Source organism: Zalophus californianus, chromosome 6 (genome assembly GCF_009762305.2).
Source record: "Zalophus californianus isolate mZalCal1 chromosome 6, mZalCal1.pri.v2, whole genome shotgun sequence".
Lineage (NCBI taxonomy): Eukaryota > Metazoa > Chordata > Mammalia > Carnivora > Otariidae > Zalophus > Zalophus californianus.
The window spans coordinates 75,988,871-76,008,823 of NC_045600.1; the positions used below are offsets into that span (position 1 = coordinate 75,988,871).

Here is a 19,953-nt window from a genome sequence, read left to right on the forward strand (position 1 = left end):
AGCTGCTGCCATTTTTCCAGAAAACAAAACAAGTTTAAAAACAAAACAAAACAAAACAAAAACACTTGCTCAGCTTAGTTACATTTAGCTTAACATACATTTGCAAACTGGTGTTATATAAAGAAAATATACAATGAGCTTTCAAAAAAAAAAAAACCCGTCTTCATTGCCAGAAGAATTATGCATCTTTGCACCAATCTTCAGTTAATCAAGTATAAATAGTGTGGCCCATTGTATATTTTGCTTCTTCCTCCTTTCCATCTGCAATGGCATGTGCAGTGTGTGTAGGCATGCAGCATTCCAGTACACAGGCCTTTGCAACAACTGCCATATGCACTGAGGCCAACTTCATTTATACAACACCAGAATTCAGTTCAGAGTGGAGATAAAAGCAAGCACAGCTGACCATTCAGATTAGGGAGTAGAGAGAGCATCTAATTTCAGGAAGTAAAAGGCGATGGGGATTAAACAGAGTAAGAATACCTCCTTCCCATTCTCTCATATGTAGTTCTACCTCCAAAGAATACCAGAAGTGGCTATGAGTTGCTGTTTCCTGGAGGCAGGGTAAAGGGGCCTCCATCTGAAAGAATGTGCTGCATTTATCTCTAGTCTAGAGATGCAGTTTAAAACTGACTTTTAAACAGCATCCTGATAGAGCTGGGAGGAGTCAGGTAGTAAGCTCAAGCCCGTTCTACAGATTGGTAAATTGGGGCCCAGAGGAGTTAAACAAATGATGCAAGGCCATACATTTAGTCAATGGCTGGGCCCAAGGGTGGGACTTAGCTTCCTTTCAGTCTCTAGTCCTACTTACTACTACACTTTGTGTCTCAACTGAGGCAACAGGATCAATAGGAATATCTGTTACCCTGAGGAGCATGGTAAATGTTATTTAATATCTGGGGCCCGTCCTCACATTCACTATACTGTAATGTTGACCGTTTTTCATGTAGCTCAGGAAAAACTGGCATACAAGGTCAATGGGAATGAAATGAAAGTGTTTGCCCCTATAGATGGACCTTACCAATAGGAAAGATGCACAGATTCTGAATATGACTTTCCTCTGACAAGACAAACATACCCTTTTCCTCATTCAGCAATGTGAATGAACAGAATTTCCAGTTAGTTTGTTAGTAGGTTAGTTTTGAAATGTCATCACCTGTCACCTCATCTCTTTCCAAGTGTAAACCTAAGGGTCCTAAGTAACCACTGATCACCAGTGCACTGAGATGTCTTTGCCATTTCTGCTCATCTGGGATCCAAATCCTTACATCAGAGTCATTTCCATTGCTTTGCTGCCATCCGCTGACAGTAACAATGGATGCTAGCTGGTTCAGTCCAGAGCCAGCGGCTCTACCCCAAGGTGAAGGTAGCATAAAATCTGTCTAGGATTTACTGACTTTCTGTAGGTGGATGGAGCAAAAGGAGAGCCAATGATGGCTGTAAGAAGACCCTTCAGAGGGAATTTAATATAAATGTCCAAGGATCAGGAGTCTGAAAGATCCTATCTTTATGTATCTCACATGAGCAGCAGATGTGTTTGCCAGAAGTTGAATGCAAAATGAATTTTGGAAAATCAAACAAAAATTATCTAAAGCAAAAAGGATCCACCTTAAGGAAAGTTCCTTTGCAGCAAAGACTCCTTTGAATATGAATATATACTTCTGATCTCTCTACTTTGTATATGTACAATTTTATATGCCAAACTTTATTAAACAGTGAATAGCAGATTCTAAACTCTCAGAGTCAATTTTTGGATGCTGGAAGAAGTGTTAGTGTCAACACAGCTAAAAGACAGAAGGGGTGGAAAGTTCAGAGAGATGGCAGCTGACTAGAGCTAGGCACACGTGGTGAAGTTTTGGGTGCTGAAATTTTCAGTTTTGATTGTTATACCAGCCCCTTGTCTGCAGCTTCACATACACAGGTCTTCATCCCAAATGGTTATTTGGAAAGATGCTCCAAAGGCTTTGCTACAAACCACTGACTGCCATCTTTCCAGTACTGATTTTCACTTCTGAGGGGTCCCCATGCACACTGCACCTTCATGTTCCTCAAAGGCAGCACTATACCAGCAATGAGAGAGACGCACATCTCAGGTATTACATGTCACTTATACTTGACATATACAGTCAACCCTCACTGAGGCACACTTCTCAAGGGAACAGGGTCAAGAGTAAGCCATAACAGCTGGTAACAAAACATCACCTTTAACTAAGTCTTGTATGTATGTATGTGCACCTGAAGAGTGGGTCTGAGAATTCTTTACAATCCAAATAGCAAAGCCTCCCTGTGCAGAGCTGATTCAAGAGGAGCTGGGAGGCCAGGTCCCCCTCCTGTATTCCTGCTACGTTCCTCCCTGTAAGTTGCTCTTTTTCTCAAACAGATATCCCATATGTCCTCTTTTAAAGATTTCCTGCAGGGAATGGACAAACTTTGGGTTTCTGAATGCAACCCACATGGAAAATAAACAGAAGGCATTAAGAGGTCAGCACAACTGAAATAAACTGGATGTTCCAGATAGGAGGAAAACAAGCTTACTGTAAGAACATGTGCTAATGAAGTCTTCAAAGCAAGGTAATTTCCTCACAGTTAATCGAAAGGTGGCTCTAGACGTGTGTAGTTTTGCAGCTCACTACACCGGAAGTAGTTCTATTTAAAAACAACTAACAGCAGCTTTGGTTTGGGAGACCTCTTGAATGCCTTAGGCAAGTCTTGAAAATTAAACTTTTTGATATACAAGCAGCTATTTATTCAGAAAATGTGATGACCATGCTTATTTGAGAGCAGTTTCTTCCGGCTCATTCTCAAAGAAACAACAGTATAGACTGCTGGTTTTCGTGGTTTGACCTAAATTCAGTATGGAGCTAATCCCTTCATACATCCAAGATACATAACTTAGGTCAAGATCGAAGAGTCTTTGGAATTGATTTCAATGGACTTACTTTCGACATCTTGCTTTTGCTGTCTCCAGTTAAAAATGCCAAATTATTAATTTCATTCTGAATCACAAAATTTTGCTCTTCCCTCTTGAAGTTCTAAGTGGGGGGAAATAAAAAAGCCAACATTATAAGAATGTTTTCGGAGGTCTGTACCTTTCACAGCCATCTCTAAACCCAGGGCCCACATGTTCCTTACGTGAGATTTACACCACAGGATGAAGACCTCTGCCACCATGCGGAAGAGCTGGTCAGAGTCAGCATTAGGACTTTTAAGCCAGTTAGATCTGAGGTGAAAAGCAAATGAATATGCAAATGAAATTCAGTAATGATGAAAACAGTCACATTAAAAATTATACCCACATCAGCTGTGCACACTTATCCAGATAAAACTATATTCCCACATGAAGGGAGTCTTCAGAGAGACTAAGTATCAGTGTACTCCTTACATTGTGTAGGCATGTAATTGTAGATATTTTTGAAGGACTTAACAATAATTGTCTCCATTTTACCAAAGGATTCAAGGATTATCTTTGCAAACAGATGTTGGAAAACAACATTTCAAATTTGTCAAAGGTTTTTTTTTTTTTTTTTCCTTTTTTAAACAGATGAGGTGATTAAGGTTACACTCTATTTTGGAACAGGCCTCCTTTAATCTATGAGGCTAGCAAGACTAGAAAAGTCTTGGTCAGTATGACATCTAATCTTTCATTGACACTTGTCATTGTCAAGCCTCTGAAATATGGAGTGCTCTAAAAACAGTTCAGGGCTCACATCTTTTCCTCTCAAAGCCAGTTTTATGAATGAAATTTGGAAGACAATATATTTTTCACTCTTTTAAAGTGTATGGGCAGAGACCAAACATTTCTTATGCCCTCTGAAATGGTTTAGAAGTTCCCTATAAATAACATTACTCATTTTTTTTTTTAAATTAAAAACCAGACCAAGTTAAGAATTTCACAGTGGCAGCAAGAAGGCTAAATTGAGGTAGAATTCAGTCATTTCCTAAAAGTTGTCTTGCCCCTAAGTATCTTACATATTTGAATCAAATTATATATATATATATATTTATTTTTTTTTAAAGATTTTATTTATTTATTTGAGAGAGAGAGAGAATAAGAGAGAGAGAGAGCACGAGAGGGAAGAGGGTCAGAGGGAGAAGCAGACTCCCCGCCGAGCAGGGAGCCCGATGCGGGACTCGATCCCAGGACTCCAGGATCATGACCTGAGCTGAAGGCAGTGGCTTAACCAACTGAGCCACCCAGGCACCCCATGAATCAAATTATATTTTGAAAGGGCTGGATGAGTTGCCATTTTCAAATATCTGTGTAGAGTAACACAGTAGATGTTAAATCATCTACCATCATTCTTAGGTTAAAGAAAACTTTGGTTCTCATGAATGGTCTGAAAAACCCATTGTCCCTTGGTGCATGCAGGGTAACAGCTCTCAAAAGCCAGTTCCCTAAGCCTTGGGACACCAGACTGAATTGCCCTGGGCAGCCCGTACCTTCTGCCCATTGATGGAGAGCACCAGGCTAAGGAGGAAAGGGGAAGACTCATGAGGCCAAGACCATCTTTGGACCTCTCTTGCATCTCCATTCCTTATTGCCCTGCGTTCCAGCCTCACAGACATTCTTATCTAAACTTTCTGGAGTTCTACGTCAACTAGCCTCCCTTTGCATGGCAGACACTAGGTTGTCTACCCCATACTCATTTTCTTCTTTCTTAGGAACAAAAACCCATTTTAACCAGGGTGGCACTGTGCCTGCTGAAGACCACATTACCCAGCCTCGGGATAGCTATGTAACTAAGTTCTGATCAATGAGATCGAAGTGGAAGTTGTTGGATGGACCTCCTGGAAAAGCTCTCTAAAAAGGGATCAGATAGCTGAAGATGCCCTTTGCCTTCCCCCTGTTGCTTTCATGCTTCCTGCTTGGAATCAAAATACGATGGCTCCAACGACAATTGGCACACTGCACCATAAAGTAACTTCAAAGATGGCAGCCAGTGTTTAGGATGGAAAAACAGAGGAATGAGGCTATCTAATGAGGAGCAATCGTACTGGCCCTGGATTGGGTATCTTTGGACTTCTTTGTGAGATTTAACTTCCAATTTCTCTAAGCCACTATAATCAGGTATCCATTATTAGCAGGCAAGTGCAAGCCAAACTTGAGGCTTGAGATTGGTAATGCTTTTTGATTTCATTCATATTGATTTTTTAGGATCAGGTGTCAAGTTTTGTCAGAAATGTCAGCTGTTCATTCCTTAGTGTTTTGGTTTAAATGAGCTTTGTAAGTTTGCACTGTGCCCTGCGTGGGAAGAGGTGAGGTTTCCTATCCTCTCCAGCCAAGGAAAAGTATAGCCACAGGGTGTGGGATCAGGAGCTCTGAAAACAGGTGAGGTCAACATTCCCTCACAGAACACTGCAGAAGATTCCGACCCCTTTGCCTTCCATAGGAAGGTAGTTTCCAATGAATGAATTTTGTTTTCCATACCCTTCTTCTTCTAGGAGGCATATTTCACCCTTGATTTCTAGTGAGGTTCTTTCTTCAGATTCAGAGTGGTAGGTGTAAATGAAGAATATCTCATTACATGTTTCCCCAGGCACACAAACTGCACCTCTCTGGTATTTGCAGGTGCATAGAAGACCCTGACCTCATCTCTCCTATTGGCGCATATCCTTTCCTGTCTGCCCCCATGATGCAACCAGGCTCATCTCCTGCCTGCTCCCAGTCTCCCAGAATCCAGATCTCTCTCAATATCCAACCACTCGATCCTTTTGGGGGTACCAGACTGATAAAAGATACTGGGTCTCTTTTATCATATGCGCTGCATGCTGCCAAAAGGCAGTTGGAAAATGCAAGGCTGTAGGTGGAGAAGAAAGTTGGGCTTAGAGGTAATGATCGGCAGGGGGTGATGGTTGAAGCAACGTAAGTGAATGAAATCACTGAGCATATTAACAGGAAACAAGAAACGTAAGAATAAAATCTTGGATGATCACAAGAGTAAAGAGAGATTTCATTTTCAAAATGACAAGTTATCAGGTTTTCAAAGAAAGGAAAGCCAGTTAGGAGGCTTTGAAAGAAAGAAAAGCCATATTCCTATTACATTCATGGCGGCCCGGTTGTCTGAGTTAGAGCTAAGAGCTTATCTCAACCTTGTTCCTAAGCCTCCTGCAGAAGACACCGCCCGAGGCCGTCACTGCAGAGGATTTACTCAGATTCCCTTTAGAGACTGAGAGATGGGTTTTCACCCCAAATCCCACTGTCTAAAGTCATTCATTTCTATGTTCTGAGTGTTCCTGGTTGCCAGAAAGGAGGCTGAGAAGCCGCTGCCTCATGCAGAGAGAGCTGGGTAACTGCGCTGACACAGCTCCTGCGCGGGGAGATGATGGAGAGCGGACCCGCCCGCCGACACAGCGCCTGCGCGGGGAGATGGAGAGCGGACCCGCCCAGCCCTGACCACACTACACCCGGCGTTCTTGCTCATTCTGGGTCACTTTGGGCTGAACACTGAGCAACGGAAGCTTCTGTTCAGAACAGTGGTCCAGAGGGCTGAGAAACTTGAAACAGTGCCATGACTGGGCTGAAGGAAGTACAAAGGTTTACTATGACGAGGAAGAACAGGGAGGAGGACAGGACAAAATGGCTCTCTTCAATATTTAAAAAACTGCCACAAGAGAGACTGGAACAGTTTTGTGAGGCTCTGAAGAGCAAAGTCAGAGCTGATGGGCAGGAGTCACAGAGCTGAGCTCAGAACCGTTTGAGCTGTCTGAAACTAGAATGCGAGGGCATTCCTGGCAAGTCTCTTACCTGTCGTCTAGAAGCATGGCGGATAAATCAGAGGTAGGAAATGCACTGCCAGGAAGAAGGAAGGGGGGTATTTACTCATCCAGTTATAGGTAAGATGAGGTGACCTCTATTTTTCCTGCCAACTTCACAGTCCCATAGTTCCAAGCCAGTGATTCTTTTGGTGAAGAAAGTATCCAAAGAAGGTAAAGGCAGACACAGAAGAAGGAAGTCTTTCTAAGCTGGGCTCGGGTGGCCATAATGTTCTCTCGTGTTCAGGGAAGAGCGGGTTGAAAAGTGGGGATGAATGAATTAATGATGATCTCAAAGACTCTCTGACATTGCCATTTTTAGCAACTGTCAAACACTGTGTAAGTAGAACACACTCCATCTTGAGCCTTGATCGTCAATAGTGACAAATGCAATTAAAGAGCTATTCTAGGAGCAACCTTACTCTGCTTTCATTTTTGTTTTTACCTCAAACTCTGACAAATTCCCTCTCCAACCACTAATATAATGATGTTATCGGAAATGATGCAAACCATGACCATTAAAGCAGGGGTTCTTTTGAGAGAGTAAAGTCTCCCATAGACAGGTAAGGGATTATATTATATAGTATGTGCAAGGTATTTATTTTCAAATGCTAAATAACATAAGTAATCAATTGTTTTAAATAGGAAGCGCAATTTGTCGTATAAAATAAACGCTAAAATGGGCTTCTCCAGACCTATTTCCGGCCCATGACAGAATGGCATACTACTCAAAAGCTAGCAATGCTCCCCCAAATATTCCTAAGTCCTTTCAAGATCTACTATTTTAAAACTGAAACTTTTCAAATTTCTTTGTTAGGACTTTAAATTTTAAGAGGGTGTGGTATAATAAAAATACCTATTTGGTCCTTGCTCCCCACTAGGACCAACAATCCTATTCTTCTCCCTGTTCATAGACATTCCTCAACATCCAGCTTAAATTCTTTACAATTACAATTATCCTCTGACACACACCCTCAACTCCCTCACCTATTTTTCTTTGTCATATTCACTTTGCATAAACTCCAACTTTGGTTAAATCCAACTCTTTCCCTATTTTGGGCCTGGACCTGGTGGTGAACTGGCTGGAGAAAAAGACAACCTGGTGTTGGGTTTCACCATCAATTCATGACCACAAATCTCAAGTGTGGTCCTTAGTACTGCCCAGTAATCACACGACACTGTCCTGGCCCAGCCGCTCTCCCTCTCTCCCTGGCTACCACCTCACACCTTCTCTTTACCCCTCGAACCTCCAAGCACCTTCTCCCCATCCTCATTCTCAGCTGATGATCTTGTTTCCTACATCGCTGAGAAAATGGAAGCAATCAGAAAAGGACTCCTACAGACCCCCAGACAGTGTGCGCGCGCGCGCGCGCGTGTGTGTGTGTGTGTGTGTGTGTGTCTACCAGCATCAGCCCCCTTTCTCCCTGCCCTCCTGATTGTTTCTGTGAGTAAACTATCTAATGCTGACCCTTTGCCTGATCAGAGAACATTGCTTTAGAAATGATCTCTCTCGCTCTTACATGATAAATTTCCCCTTCTCTAACTAGATCATTGCCTTTAACAAAGAAACGAACTGACAAGCCTCCCATCCTAAAAACTCTTCTCTTGAGCTTACTTCTGCCTCTAGCCAGTATGCTATTTCTCTGTTCCCCTTTGTGGTAAAATTCCTTGCATGAGTGGTCTGTACTGTTGTCTCCAAGTCCCTTTCTCCCATTCTCTTCCAGCTCACTGAAGAGGCTTCCCTCTCATTGCTCCATTGAAACTGCTCTTGTCAAGATTACCAATAACTTTTACTCATCATTCTTTCCTCCTGGCAACACTTTGTGAGGTTGGCACCCAGGACACAACATTCTGTCAGTTTCCTCCCGTCTCACTGCTTGTTCCTTCTCAGCCTCATCCACGGGTTCCTCCTCTTCTGCCTGATCTCTTGATGTTGGAGGGCACAAGGGCTTGGTCCTTGGAACTCCTCTCTCTTCCCCTCAATCCTTTCCCTCATCCAGTCTCATGGCTCTCCAGTAGGTTACTGACTCCCAAATTCCCATGTCTACACCAGAACACTCTCCTGAACTCTGGACTCATATATTCAATGGCCCACTCAACATTTTCATTTTTATACTGAATAGGCAACCCAGGTTTAACATGTTCAAAAGTGATTTCCAGAACTTCCCCTAAAAAAATGTCTGTACCCACAACCTTCCCCGACTCGATTGCTGGAAACTCCATCCTCCCATTTGCTCAGAATCATCTCTGACCCTCCTTTCTTCTCTCATTCCCAATCTGGAAGTCCTAAAGACTCTACCCTTCAAAACAGACCCAGAATCTGACATCTTCTGCCAACCTTCATTGCTACCACCCTGGCCTCAGCCATCAAACTTTTTTTTTTAATTGTGGCAAAATACATATAAAATTTGCCATTAGTGACATTTAGTACATTCACAAGGTTGGGCAGCCACTGTCACTGTCCAGTTTCCAAAACATTTTCAGGACTCCAAAAGGAAACCCCCATCTCATTAAGCAGTTGCTTCCTGGTCACTTCCCAACCCACCCCCCTCCTGGGCCCTGGGAATCACCAGCTGGCTCTGTCTCTAAGGATCCCCATCAGCTCTTGACTGGATCACTGTGAACCTCCCAACCAGTCTCCTCACCCCCTTATTTGCCTCCATGCCCCACCACGGCACTCAAAAAGTGAATCAAATCGGGGCTCCTAGGTGGCTCAGATCATGATCCCAGGGGTCCAGGTCCCTGCTCAGCAAGGAGTCTGTTTCTCCCTCTCCCTCTGCCTCTCCCCCGGCTCATGTTCTCTCTCTCTCTCTCTCAAATAAATAAATAAAATCTTAACAAAAAAAGTGAATCAGATCACATCACAGAGTAGCTCAAAGCCTCCGCCAACTTCTCATCTTACTCAGAATAAAAGACAGTCTTCCCCGTGGCCTCCGAGGCCCTACACTCTTGGCCCCATGTTGCTTTTCTGACGTATCCTACCACTCTCCCTACTCCTCACTCTCCTCCAGCCACACTGGCCTCCTTATGATCCCCTGAACACCCCAACATACTCCTTCCTCGGGGCTGACCCCACATGTCCCCTCTTACTGGGAATATAACCCTTCCCAGACCCGCATGGTTCCCCACCTCATCTCTTTCAGGTCTTTGCTCAAATACTGTTTCTCAGTTAATGTTCCATTTAACACTGTGACTCCACCCCACCCTGGCACTCCTAACTCTCTTTACCCTGCTTTGCATAATTTACTTATGCAAGGAAAGTATATCAGTAAGTATTCAAGTTCTTATTTTGTTTATTGTCTGTGTGCCCCACTTTCCTGCCACAAGAAAAGCCCTTAGGCATCCAGACATCTTTGTTGTGTTCACACCTGCCCCTTCCCCCCGCCCCCATGCCTAGAACAGTGCCTGACATACAGTGGTCTCTGTTGAATGAATATGTGACAGAACTCTGCCGAGCAGGGAAGAAGTGGGTCACCGCTGCCCCTGTCTGACCAGCTCCCTCCCACAGCCCAACACCATCCTTCCATCCTGGGGACGGGCTAGCCCAGCTCCCCGCGTACCTGCTGTTGTCCACGTAGCGGATGAGCAGGGGGTAGAAGGCGTAGAGGTCTCTGCAGAGGACTGCAAACTCATCCAGGATGAGGAGCTCCGCCTCCTGAGTGTCTCCTCTGGTGTCGGCTTTCAGCTGCTCCTCCTCCTGCACCGTCTTCACCGCCTTTTTCTTCAGCTTCTCCAGAGTTGGGATGAAGTGGCTTTTCAGCAGGTCCGGCCGGGCTTTGCTGATGATTGGCTGGGCGTACACTGCGTTTGCAAACAAAAAGCCTCCCCCTCATTTCACACGTTAGGACAATTGATGAAAGGAAAGAAGTGATACTGAAAGGCAAGGCTGTGACATTCCATGGACTCAGGACAGCTCCTGCCCTGTTCCCTTCCTTAACTGTCCACGAGGCACTTAGTTCCCTCTCACAAAGCCACAGTGGGGGCAGGGAGCCAGAGGAGAAGGTCCCTCCTCCTGTTCTGCTTGTCCAGGCCACAGGGAGCCCTGCGACTCATCACATAGTTTTAGGATGGTTCATGCGGTTTGGGCTCACTAGCTAGATTATAAATTCCTTGAATGGAGCCTCCCCGCTGCCCCCAATAACCAGCACTAGGCTGAGCCAAGAGGAGGCCTCAGTACTATGCTTTCTGGTTATTTTATAGAAAAATCTGTTGTTAAAAATAAATTACCCCAACCACAGTTCTCAGTCCCCAGTGCTTGAGAGCTGCCAACTCACTGCCTGGGGGCCCCTCTGGGCCCTGAGGAGGACAGAGAAACTATCATCAGCTATAACAACCCGAGTGAGGCTGGGGTGGCCCCCAGAAGTCAAAGAGCAGAAACAGCAATCAGTGGAGCTTGGGACTGGGATTCTGGCCCTCTTAAAGAGAAAGAGAAAACCTACATGTCTTACCCTATTTCTTAAATGGAATATCCTCTTGGTCCACTCGATAATAAAGATCAGAATCAGAGTAATTATAAAAAGTTAAGTGAAATAAAATTAATAAGAGTCATGACCCACTGCCAATGTGCACTGTGTGTTTTGTGTATTTCAGAGTTTCTTTAGCTGGGGTGCATTTCATTTGGAAATAGCCTACATCTGGCACTGTTTCTTTTAAATCTCACTGCCTTATTTTCTACTTTCACAGCAATGACCGTTGTAAAAGGAGGAGGTGAAGGCAGCTTCCTGCGGAGATGCACTAACCAAGAAGCCAAAACTCAGCTAGGAGAGCTCAGGGTTCCCACCCGCCCTGCCCTGAGGTGCACTTCTGCTCCGGCCCCAGAATCAGAATGGTTATTCCAGATGTGGGTGAGCTGGGGTTACAACTTAAAATCGACCTTGTTTCGGCACGAGCAATTAGGTGGCCCCCTGATCTGGATACCCCTGTGGAATAATAGGGCGAGTTCGCTTGCCACCTGTGCCCGTCATGCTAGGCCATCTCTCTTCTCTGCCCCTCTAGGGAGCTGAGGGAGCCCATCCTTCCACCTCCTCCCTTCCTTGAATCCCTCATGAATTATAAAGTAGAGCTTCTCAACAAATTGTCTTGGGGTTGGCAATATTCTGGGCTAACAGGTAAGAAGGGAACATCAACTTTATTTACTCGCATGTTCACAGGGGTCTGTACTATCTAGTAGCTATGAGCACCCAGAACATTTATAACTCTGATTTCACTTCATTTCAGAGACAGGAAGGGGGAAGAAAACTTTTCTTCCCTGGTCTTGTGGAGGAATACCTCCTCGTTTGTCCAGGAAGATAAAATATCTAAGGTTAGCCTAATAGCTCCCTTTGGCCCAGCCACTGTGTTTCCTGGTCCAAGGGGTGGCCTGGGGGAAACGCCTACCACGGAGCTGTCTACACTGCACGTCCGTCAAAAGCAATGACTTTGCCTTGGCTCTGTCTCCTCAGATTCTGCTTCAACACAGAAGACACTAAATATTCATGATTTCCTGACTGTGGGAAGTATGGTTATTCATTTTCCAAGCCTTTCCTTTTTTTGAGGTTGCTTCAGGAATAGAAGATCAGGTAACAAAACTCATTAAGAGCCTACTGCATGCACGGAGTTCTAGAGGAATGCAGAAACAAAAAAACCAAAAAACCCAAAGTGATGTTATTATGAACCTAACTTAGGGAGTGTCTTAGAAAGCATAACATGAAATACGAACACTAGCAACTTCCAGTACAGCCCAGATGGGAGTGAGTTTTATACATGTACGGAACCCACAGGAGGACTTATGGGGAAACTATGGACAGTTATTACTGTAAGAGTAAATGGGATGCTCAAGTACCAAAAGCAAATAAAGCAATGAACATCCGAGTCAGGCAGAGAGTATGGAGAAGGGCTTCCTGGAGATCGGAGGGACCTGGTTTAACCGAGGAGTAGGCAGGAACATTTGCTCCAAGAGGCTCTCCAGGGGAATATTTATTGGGAACTAACTAGGAGGGGGAGGGAGACTAGTTTAGAGATGGACTGAGAGACGAAGAGAGAATGCAGGCATCCTGGCCCCGGGGTGGGGGGTGGAGGTGGGGAGAAGAGGCATTTGTGGTACCTGCGATGCGCTTCATCCAGGACGCCTCGTCGATGCCCAGATTGTTGTTGATGATTTTCAGAATGTTTCCCAGGATGACACTGAGGTGTTCAGAGGTGACCTTGGTGCACCATGGCCCTGTGCTGGGGGGCAGGTGCTCAGGCCCCCGCTCCCACCAGTAGGACAGGTAGTTGCAGAGCATGGGCAAGATGACCTCGATGACGTGAGGCATCTCCGTGTACCGGGCCCCCGACTCGGCCAGGTCGCTGATGTCCTTCATCAGGCCTTCTAGCTGTGGGACGTCAGGACACATCTCTTCCACTGTGTCCGGCATGCCCAGAACTGACCAAGAGGGTACAGAAGAACACAAGGGCAGGAATTCAAAAGCACAAATAATGCAGTCCATTCTCTCTGTCCCACCCTTCCTTTGGTCTTTAGACATTAAGTAGCCACCCTGGAGCCTCAGATGAGTGAGCACTGGATGTGGGGCAGCTTCTGTCCTCCAGCTGTTTGTGTAAAGATGACAGCTTCCAGAGGCTGGGTTAGCCTCCTGGAAGCCACACTCAGGTTAAAACACTTCAACTTAAGGCCAAAGGAGCATGACAGAGACAGCTGGGGGACATATCCTAAGACTTCTCTGAGATGAAGCCAGTCTCTTGGCTTCTCTCTCTCGGCAGAAAAGGTGATACTAGATGGAGAAAAGCAACTCATCTGTGTTTAGTTGAAAACCTGTAGTTCAGTCACCTGGATCTCCTGTTTAGAAAAGGAAAAGACACCCCTCTCGTCAAATACTCCTTTAGCCAGACCAGAGATATTACTTTCCACCTGGTTGAGATTTTTCGGGGAAAAATTGCACTTGTGTTAGTTTCTCCATTTACCACAGAAGTTATTGATGAGGTGCCCGGTGCCAAGGCCTCCTGTCACGCACTTCAACTACTTTGTTTGTGAAGTCTTCTGTGCAAGGAAGAGTGAGCGAGCCCCGTCTTTTCCTCCCACCGAAGACTGCAGTTACTTCACTGAACACGGGCAGACAGGACGATGCAGCAACAGATGGAGTTCAGCATGAAACCAAGGCAGGCTGTCAGATGCAAGCATCGCAGACAGCAGTCAGGGGCTACCTGTCCTGTTCTACGTAAGCGAAAGGACAGGACAAGATAGGAGGAGACACCAGCAGCATCCCAAGGTTCCTGACGGGTAAGAGGATAACAAGGGCTCTGAAAGAAGCACCTGCCCAGAGCTCTGTCTCCTCCAACCCCGCCTCTCCTGCCCCCATCTGCCTGGGTCAGGTCCACCTGGACCCGGGACACAGATCACGTGCGGACTCCCCCCGCAGGCCAAACTTCTCACACTGGGGCCAAAGCGGCAGGCACCACAGGGGGTTGGGGAATCCGAGAAGCCACAGGCAAATGTGGAACACTTTTCTGGAACATCAATTCCACTAGATGACTTGAGGAAATTATTTTTGATATTTGGAGAAAAATGCAAAGTTCTCATGCATTTCCAAGGACAAAGCAGAAGACTTCAAATAAAATGTTATCTTTTGTGAACTGAGTTATAGCGGCAGGCCCTTTGCCACTGGGGTTACTGCTGGCTGGGAGTGTCCCTTCTCTAGATTTTTAGGTACCTAGGCATTAAAGGGTTAATGAATAAGAGAGGTCACAGCAAATTCTGTGGCCTTTAGGAATACTGGTCAGTTGAAGGAATGGTTTTGGTTTCTCCCTTGATTATACTTCCTAGAGCAGAGATGCGGAGCAATGCAGGCTGTCTTGGAGACAATGAATCTGTGGCTGAAACAAGCAGGTGTGCTGGATGCCAGGTGCAGTCACAAAGCAAAGGACGCGCAGGAACCTCCCTGCTACGGGGCAGGCCCCAAGCGGCCCGAACGCTCTTTGCCTAGCCATGACGTTCTGCTGCTGTCACTGTGGCTAAAGAGCTCTCTTCCTTGGAACTCATGAGGGGCCCAACATCTTTTAAAATCCAAACAATTCAAAGGGCGCCTGGGCGGCTCAGTTGGTTAAGCGGCTGACTCTCGATTTTGGCTCAGGTCATGATCTCAGGGTGCTGGGATTGAGCCCCACGGCAGGCTCTGCGCTCAGTGGGGAGTTGGCTTGAAGATTCTCCTCTCTCCCTCTGCCCCGCCCCCCACTTGTGGTCGTGCTCTCTCAAATAAACAAATAAATCATTTTTTTTTAAAGATTTTATTTATTTGACAGAGAGAGACACAGCGAGAGAGGGAACACAAGCAGGGGGAGTGGGAGAGGGAGAAGCAGGCTTCCCGTGGAATAGGGAGCCCAATGCGGGGCTCGATCCCAGGACCCTGGGATCATGACCTGAGCCAAAGGCAGAAGCTTAACGACTGAGCCACCCAGGCACCCTAAACAAATAAATCTTAAAAAAAAAAAAAAATCCAGACGATTCAAAAGGATTAGTAGCATGAAAGCCAAAGAATGTGACACTCCTGTGATTTACAGGGGAAGAGAATTCTATGGGCCAGACGTGGTTTACTGCCAATGCTGGTCATGTGCAGAGAACGTCTGGCCTGTACCTCGCAGCAGAACCACCATCAGGGGTGACATCAGCTGGGGGTCTGCAGGAGCCTCCCAAACAAAACCATTTTACACATACAAGAAGCTACAGACCAGAGAAGGCAAGCCTTCTATCTTGAAACTCAGCACACAGAACAGTGCCAAATGCCACAGATGTAACTGAAGTTCACAACTGTTTGCTCTCAAATTATCAACAAGGGGGCGTGTGTGTGTGTGTGTGTGTGTGTGTGTGTGTGTGTGTGTGTGTGTGTGTGTGTGTGTGTGTGTGTGTGTGTGTGTGTGTGTGTGTGTGTGTGTGTGTGTGTGTGTGTGTGTGTGTGTGTGTGTGTGTTTTAAATGGCACACAGACAATACATCACCATGGACACTTTTTCCCCTACCTAAGAAAAGTGTTGCTTCAGGGTGCTGCAATGGAATCATTATAACGACCTTTAAAAGTTATTTATATGTAATTGGTCCTTGAGTGAAAGAAACATTTGTGATTCAGATGGCGTTTTATACCTCAAAAGCCACATAATAAACTCACAGAATGAAGGCTGCTGAGTTATGTACCTGAAACACAGCCTCAGCTAGGTCCTATTAGAATCTGACACAAGACTGTTGGGGTTAGCATTAGAACACACTGTCCTTTCATCTTCTACATCAGTGGTTCCCAAAGTGGGGTCCTCCCACTAGCAGTGGCAGCATCACCTGGAGACTCGTTAGAACCTGAATCCAGCTCTACTGAGTTATAAACTCTAGGGGTAGGACTCAGCAATCTTTGTCTTAATAGGCCTTCCACATGATTCTGATGTATGCTAGACTTTCAGAACCACCAAGTAAGGTTCTAAAGTCAGATTTTCTTCCCAAGCAGCCCTTCCCCAAGAAGAGGGCATCTTCTTCTTGGAGAAGGAGAATGCCACCCTTTGTGGAGGCAGATAGCTGACACAGGAACTGGACCTCCTGCTCTCTCTGGAGGGCTATTCAGTAAGGGTCTGGAAATAAGCTGGCCGGCGACTAGGGTATCTTGTTTACTAATCTGATTAACAGACCACTGCCACACATAACCAAAGGCTTATCGTTTATCTAATTTTGAGTATCTGGAAGGTACCAGTATTAAGCCTTTTCTAGGCATATTTTAATAATTTCTGGATGAATCAGAAAATGCTCCAGGGTCATATAGAAGAGTTACTAATATGAGTAACTGCTGGCAAAACACCAACTGTCAATTCATAAAGATGTCCAATTGACTGAAGCCTTGATATGTCAGCTCATATTATATTACTAAACCAAAGGCTCACACCATTTCTCACCCTATACACCCCTCCCCCACCTTGGTCCCGCAGGCCACTCACTTTGTATAATGAATGAAGTCTACCTTCTTAGAGTCCATTAAGCCATCAGTCATCCTCTGGCAAACCTGATTATCCCAGAACACATATTCACGTACACTCTACTTTTCAAGAGCCACACACATGGTCAACGTTCCTTCTGATTAACTGAATGATGGGAACCATGGGGTCAGGGGACTTGGGCACACCCCACAGTGTGTCACTGATGGACGAAAACTGTGTCGCCTCTAATCACATTCTTCTCTCTTTTCTTCCCTGTGGAGTCTGCAGTGATTATTTATTTTTCATTTATGGATATGTCTTGTTAAATAAAAGTAAAGTATATAAAGTAAGAAGGAACATAATTCCAATAGCCTTTGAGAAGAACAAGGGGACAGAGTCATGCCCTTCCTTCCCAAAGCTTATCCAAGGCTTCCTCCATCTTTGTCAAGTCCTCATTTTGCCTGCTACTGTATGTCTATGAGCTCAAGAGCAGAGGAGGTCCATTTCCCAAGGCACAGCTCTACACATTGGTCAAAAAGAGACATATGATCTCCTGAATCACAGTTGGGGCAGAACAAACGGATAAATATCTAGCGCTGTCATGACTAGGCCCATGTCCCTTTGGAGCTGTGGAGCAACACTTCGGCTGGCCTATGCCTACAGGTGTCAACAGCCCTTTCTCAACCAGAGCCTACCCAGCTGCTTAGCTCCTATGTGAGCTACAAGATGTGACTCATTCAGTATCAGGAATGGGCGGAGAAAAACAAGGTTAGAGATAGATTTTCGCTAGGCCAAGAAAGGGGAGAAAGGGTTAGGTGAGACTGCAAGGGGCAGGAAATGAACTTAGAGAAGTCACAGGAGACTTTGGAAAGCTGAAGCATCTGGGCAATGTCTCTCTCCTAACTTTGAGAACACTAGTCTCCACTGTATTTATTCAAGCTTGGGACCAGAACTTCATTAAGTGGCTTTGTCTAAATTGTCCTGGTCATCGTTTCTGGGGGCAATGTGCTTCTTTATCTGAAGTAACGAGAAGCAAGTGGGGACAAAGCCACTGGCTTAGCGCTCTGCATTCTTACATGGAGAGAAGAGGATGACACAGGAGTGTGACATGAATAGAAAGTTCTGGCTCTTAGAACTCTCTCTCAGGATCTCAAGACAGTTTGAAAAGGAGGCTTGAACCGAATGGAATTGCCACACAGTCTAGTCATCTAGACTCTATCAATATTTTCAGAGAATATTGGTTCTGAGTACAATAGGTTCCGGTTTGAAATGGTTTATTACAGTTTTTTCTTCCTTAATATTGACTAGGCCCATGGTGTGGTAATTTTTGCTTCATGTTACATTAAATCATTATAGTTCTTTCTAGTTGGAGTCCAAACTTTATTCAAGTTTCCCTGTTTGAAGCTCCTCTGTTCTATTCCATTGACCTCCAGTAGGATCACAATTCATCCACATAGGAGGACTCTCCCTTCCATCTCCCTGGGAGTAGATGTATAACCTGTCTTGGATTCCAGTTCTGGAGTATTCTAGAAAACTTTTTCTGTACAGGTCCAGATAGTAAATAAACACTGTAGGCCCCAGACAATCTTTGCCACCATGACTCAACTCTGCCCCTGAGGTTGAATTGGAGCAAAATGTGCCACTGAAAATATGCTTCTTGGCATAAGGATTATTTTGGGCTGATTATTTTTAAAGAATCTACAAACACAGGAGAAACTCTGAAAACAGAGTAGAAGTTACCCTTGTGTAAGAGAAATCTAAATTTTATAAAGGAAATTTACATTAGAAAGGGGGCCTGTACCAGGAAGTGAGCTATTTACCCGAGATCACTTTTTCATCTGAGAAACTCATCTGCAGGGCAGGGCAGGGCAAACGTTTACCAAATGTTTCCACTTCTCCCCTTTCCATCAATTGCCTTCGTCCTTTTGAATCCCCAGACCCTTATCTCTGAATGGTCTGTCTATAAACCTCAATCTGCTGGCTGCATTTTGAGTCTCGTAACTTTGTGGGGCTCCTATGGGTACTCATGTATATATAATTACATTTTTTTTCTCCTGTTAATCTTTTTTTTTGGGGGGGGGTCTCAGCCAAGAACAATTAAGAGTAGAGAGAAAATTATTTTTCCTCCCCTACGTAGTGCTAAAGCAGCCACAGACAACATGTAAATGAGAAGGTGAGACCATGTTCCAATAAAACACTATTTACAAAAATAGGCAGCAGCCAGATTAGGCCCATAGCCACAGTTTACCTACTGCTGTTCTAGAACTTAAGTGTGTCAACACCCCTGTTAACTTCTCTTTCTTGCATAATTTCAGTCCCTCCTAGTGTTTTTTTTATTTAAATTCAATCAGCCAACATATAGTACATCATTAATTTCTGATGTAGTGTTCAATGATTCATTAATTGTCTGTAACACCCAGTGCTCATCACATCACATGCCCTCCTTAATGCCCATCACCCAGTTATCCCATCCCCCCCACCCACTTCCCTTTCCGCAACCCTCAGTTTGTTTCCCAGAGTCAAGAATCTCTCATGGTTTGTCTCCCTCTCTGATTTCTTCCCATTCAGTTTTCCCTCCCTTCCCCTATGATCCTCTGCACTATTTCTTATGTTCCACATATGAGTGAAACCATATGATAAGTGTCTTTTCTGATTGACTTATTTCACTTAGCATAATACCCACCAGTTCTACCAACGTCAATGTAAATTGTGGGTATTCATCATTTCTGATCGCTGAGTAATATTCCGTTGTACATATGGACCACATCTTCTTTATCCATTTATCTGTTGAAGGACATCTCAGCTCCTTCCACAGTTTGGCTATTGTGGACACTGCTGCTATGAACATTGGGGTGCAGGTGCCCCTTCTTTTTACTACATCTGTATCTTTGGGGTAAATATCCAGTAATGCAATTGTTGGGTCGCAGGGTAGCTCTATTCTTAACTTCTTAAGGAACCTCCATACTGTTTTCCAGAGTGGCTGTACCAGCTTGCATTCCCACCAACAGTGTAAGAGATTGGTATTTTCCTATGCTTTATTTTTTACAATGATAGACAGCATGTGGTTATCATCTTTGGAAACACAGCCTCTCCCTGACCTTGGAAAGTACAATTAGATTACTAGTGCACGTGTGCCCCTTCTGATGACACTCTGCAGAGGAACTAATAAAAAAGTCATGTCCCCACATGCAGAAGGGGACTTGCAGCCAGGGCAGACTAGAGAGCCTAAGGCTTTAGGATGGGAAGGGATTTAGAAATCAACCACACCGTCTCATTGTAC

At 44.9% G+C, this 19,953-nt stretch overlaps 1 protein-coding gene across 1 annotated transcript in view; it reads right to left on the reverse strand.

Annotated features, from left to right (window-relative positions):
- The window catches only part of RYR3 (ryanodine receptor 3), a 523,406-nt gene that overhangs the window by 52,969 nt on the left and 450,484 nt on the right, over positions 1-19,953 (reverse strand). Inside the window, exons 66-69 of the mRNA XM_027569112.2 lie at positions 12,836-13,156; positions 10,314-10,554; positions 3,133-3,220; positions 2,940-3,032 (exon numbers count right to left, since the gene is read on the reverse strand). Coding sequence (XP_027424913.1) covers positions 2,940-3,032; positions 3,133-3,220; positions 10,314-10,554; positions 12,836-13,156 — 743 coding nt within the window. The remainder of the gene's footprint in view (positions 1-2,939; positions 3,033-3,132; positions 3,221-10,313; positions 10,555-12,835; positions 13,157-19,953) is intronic.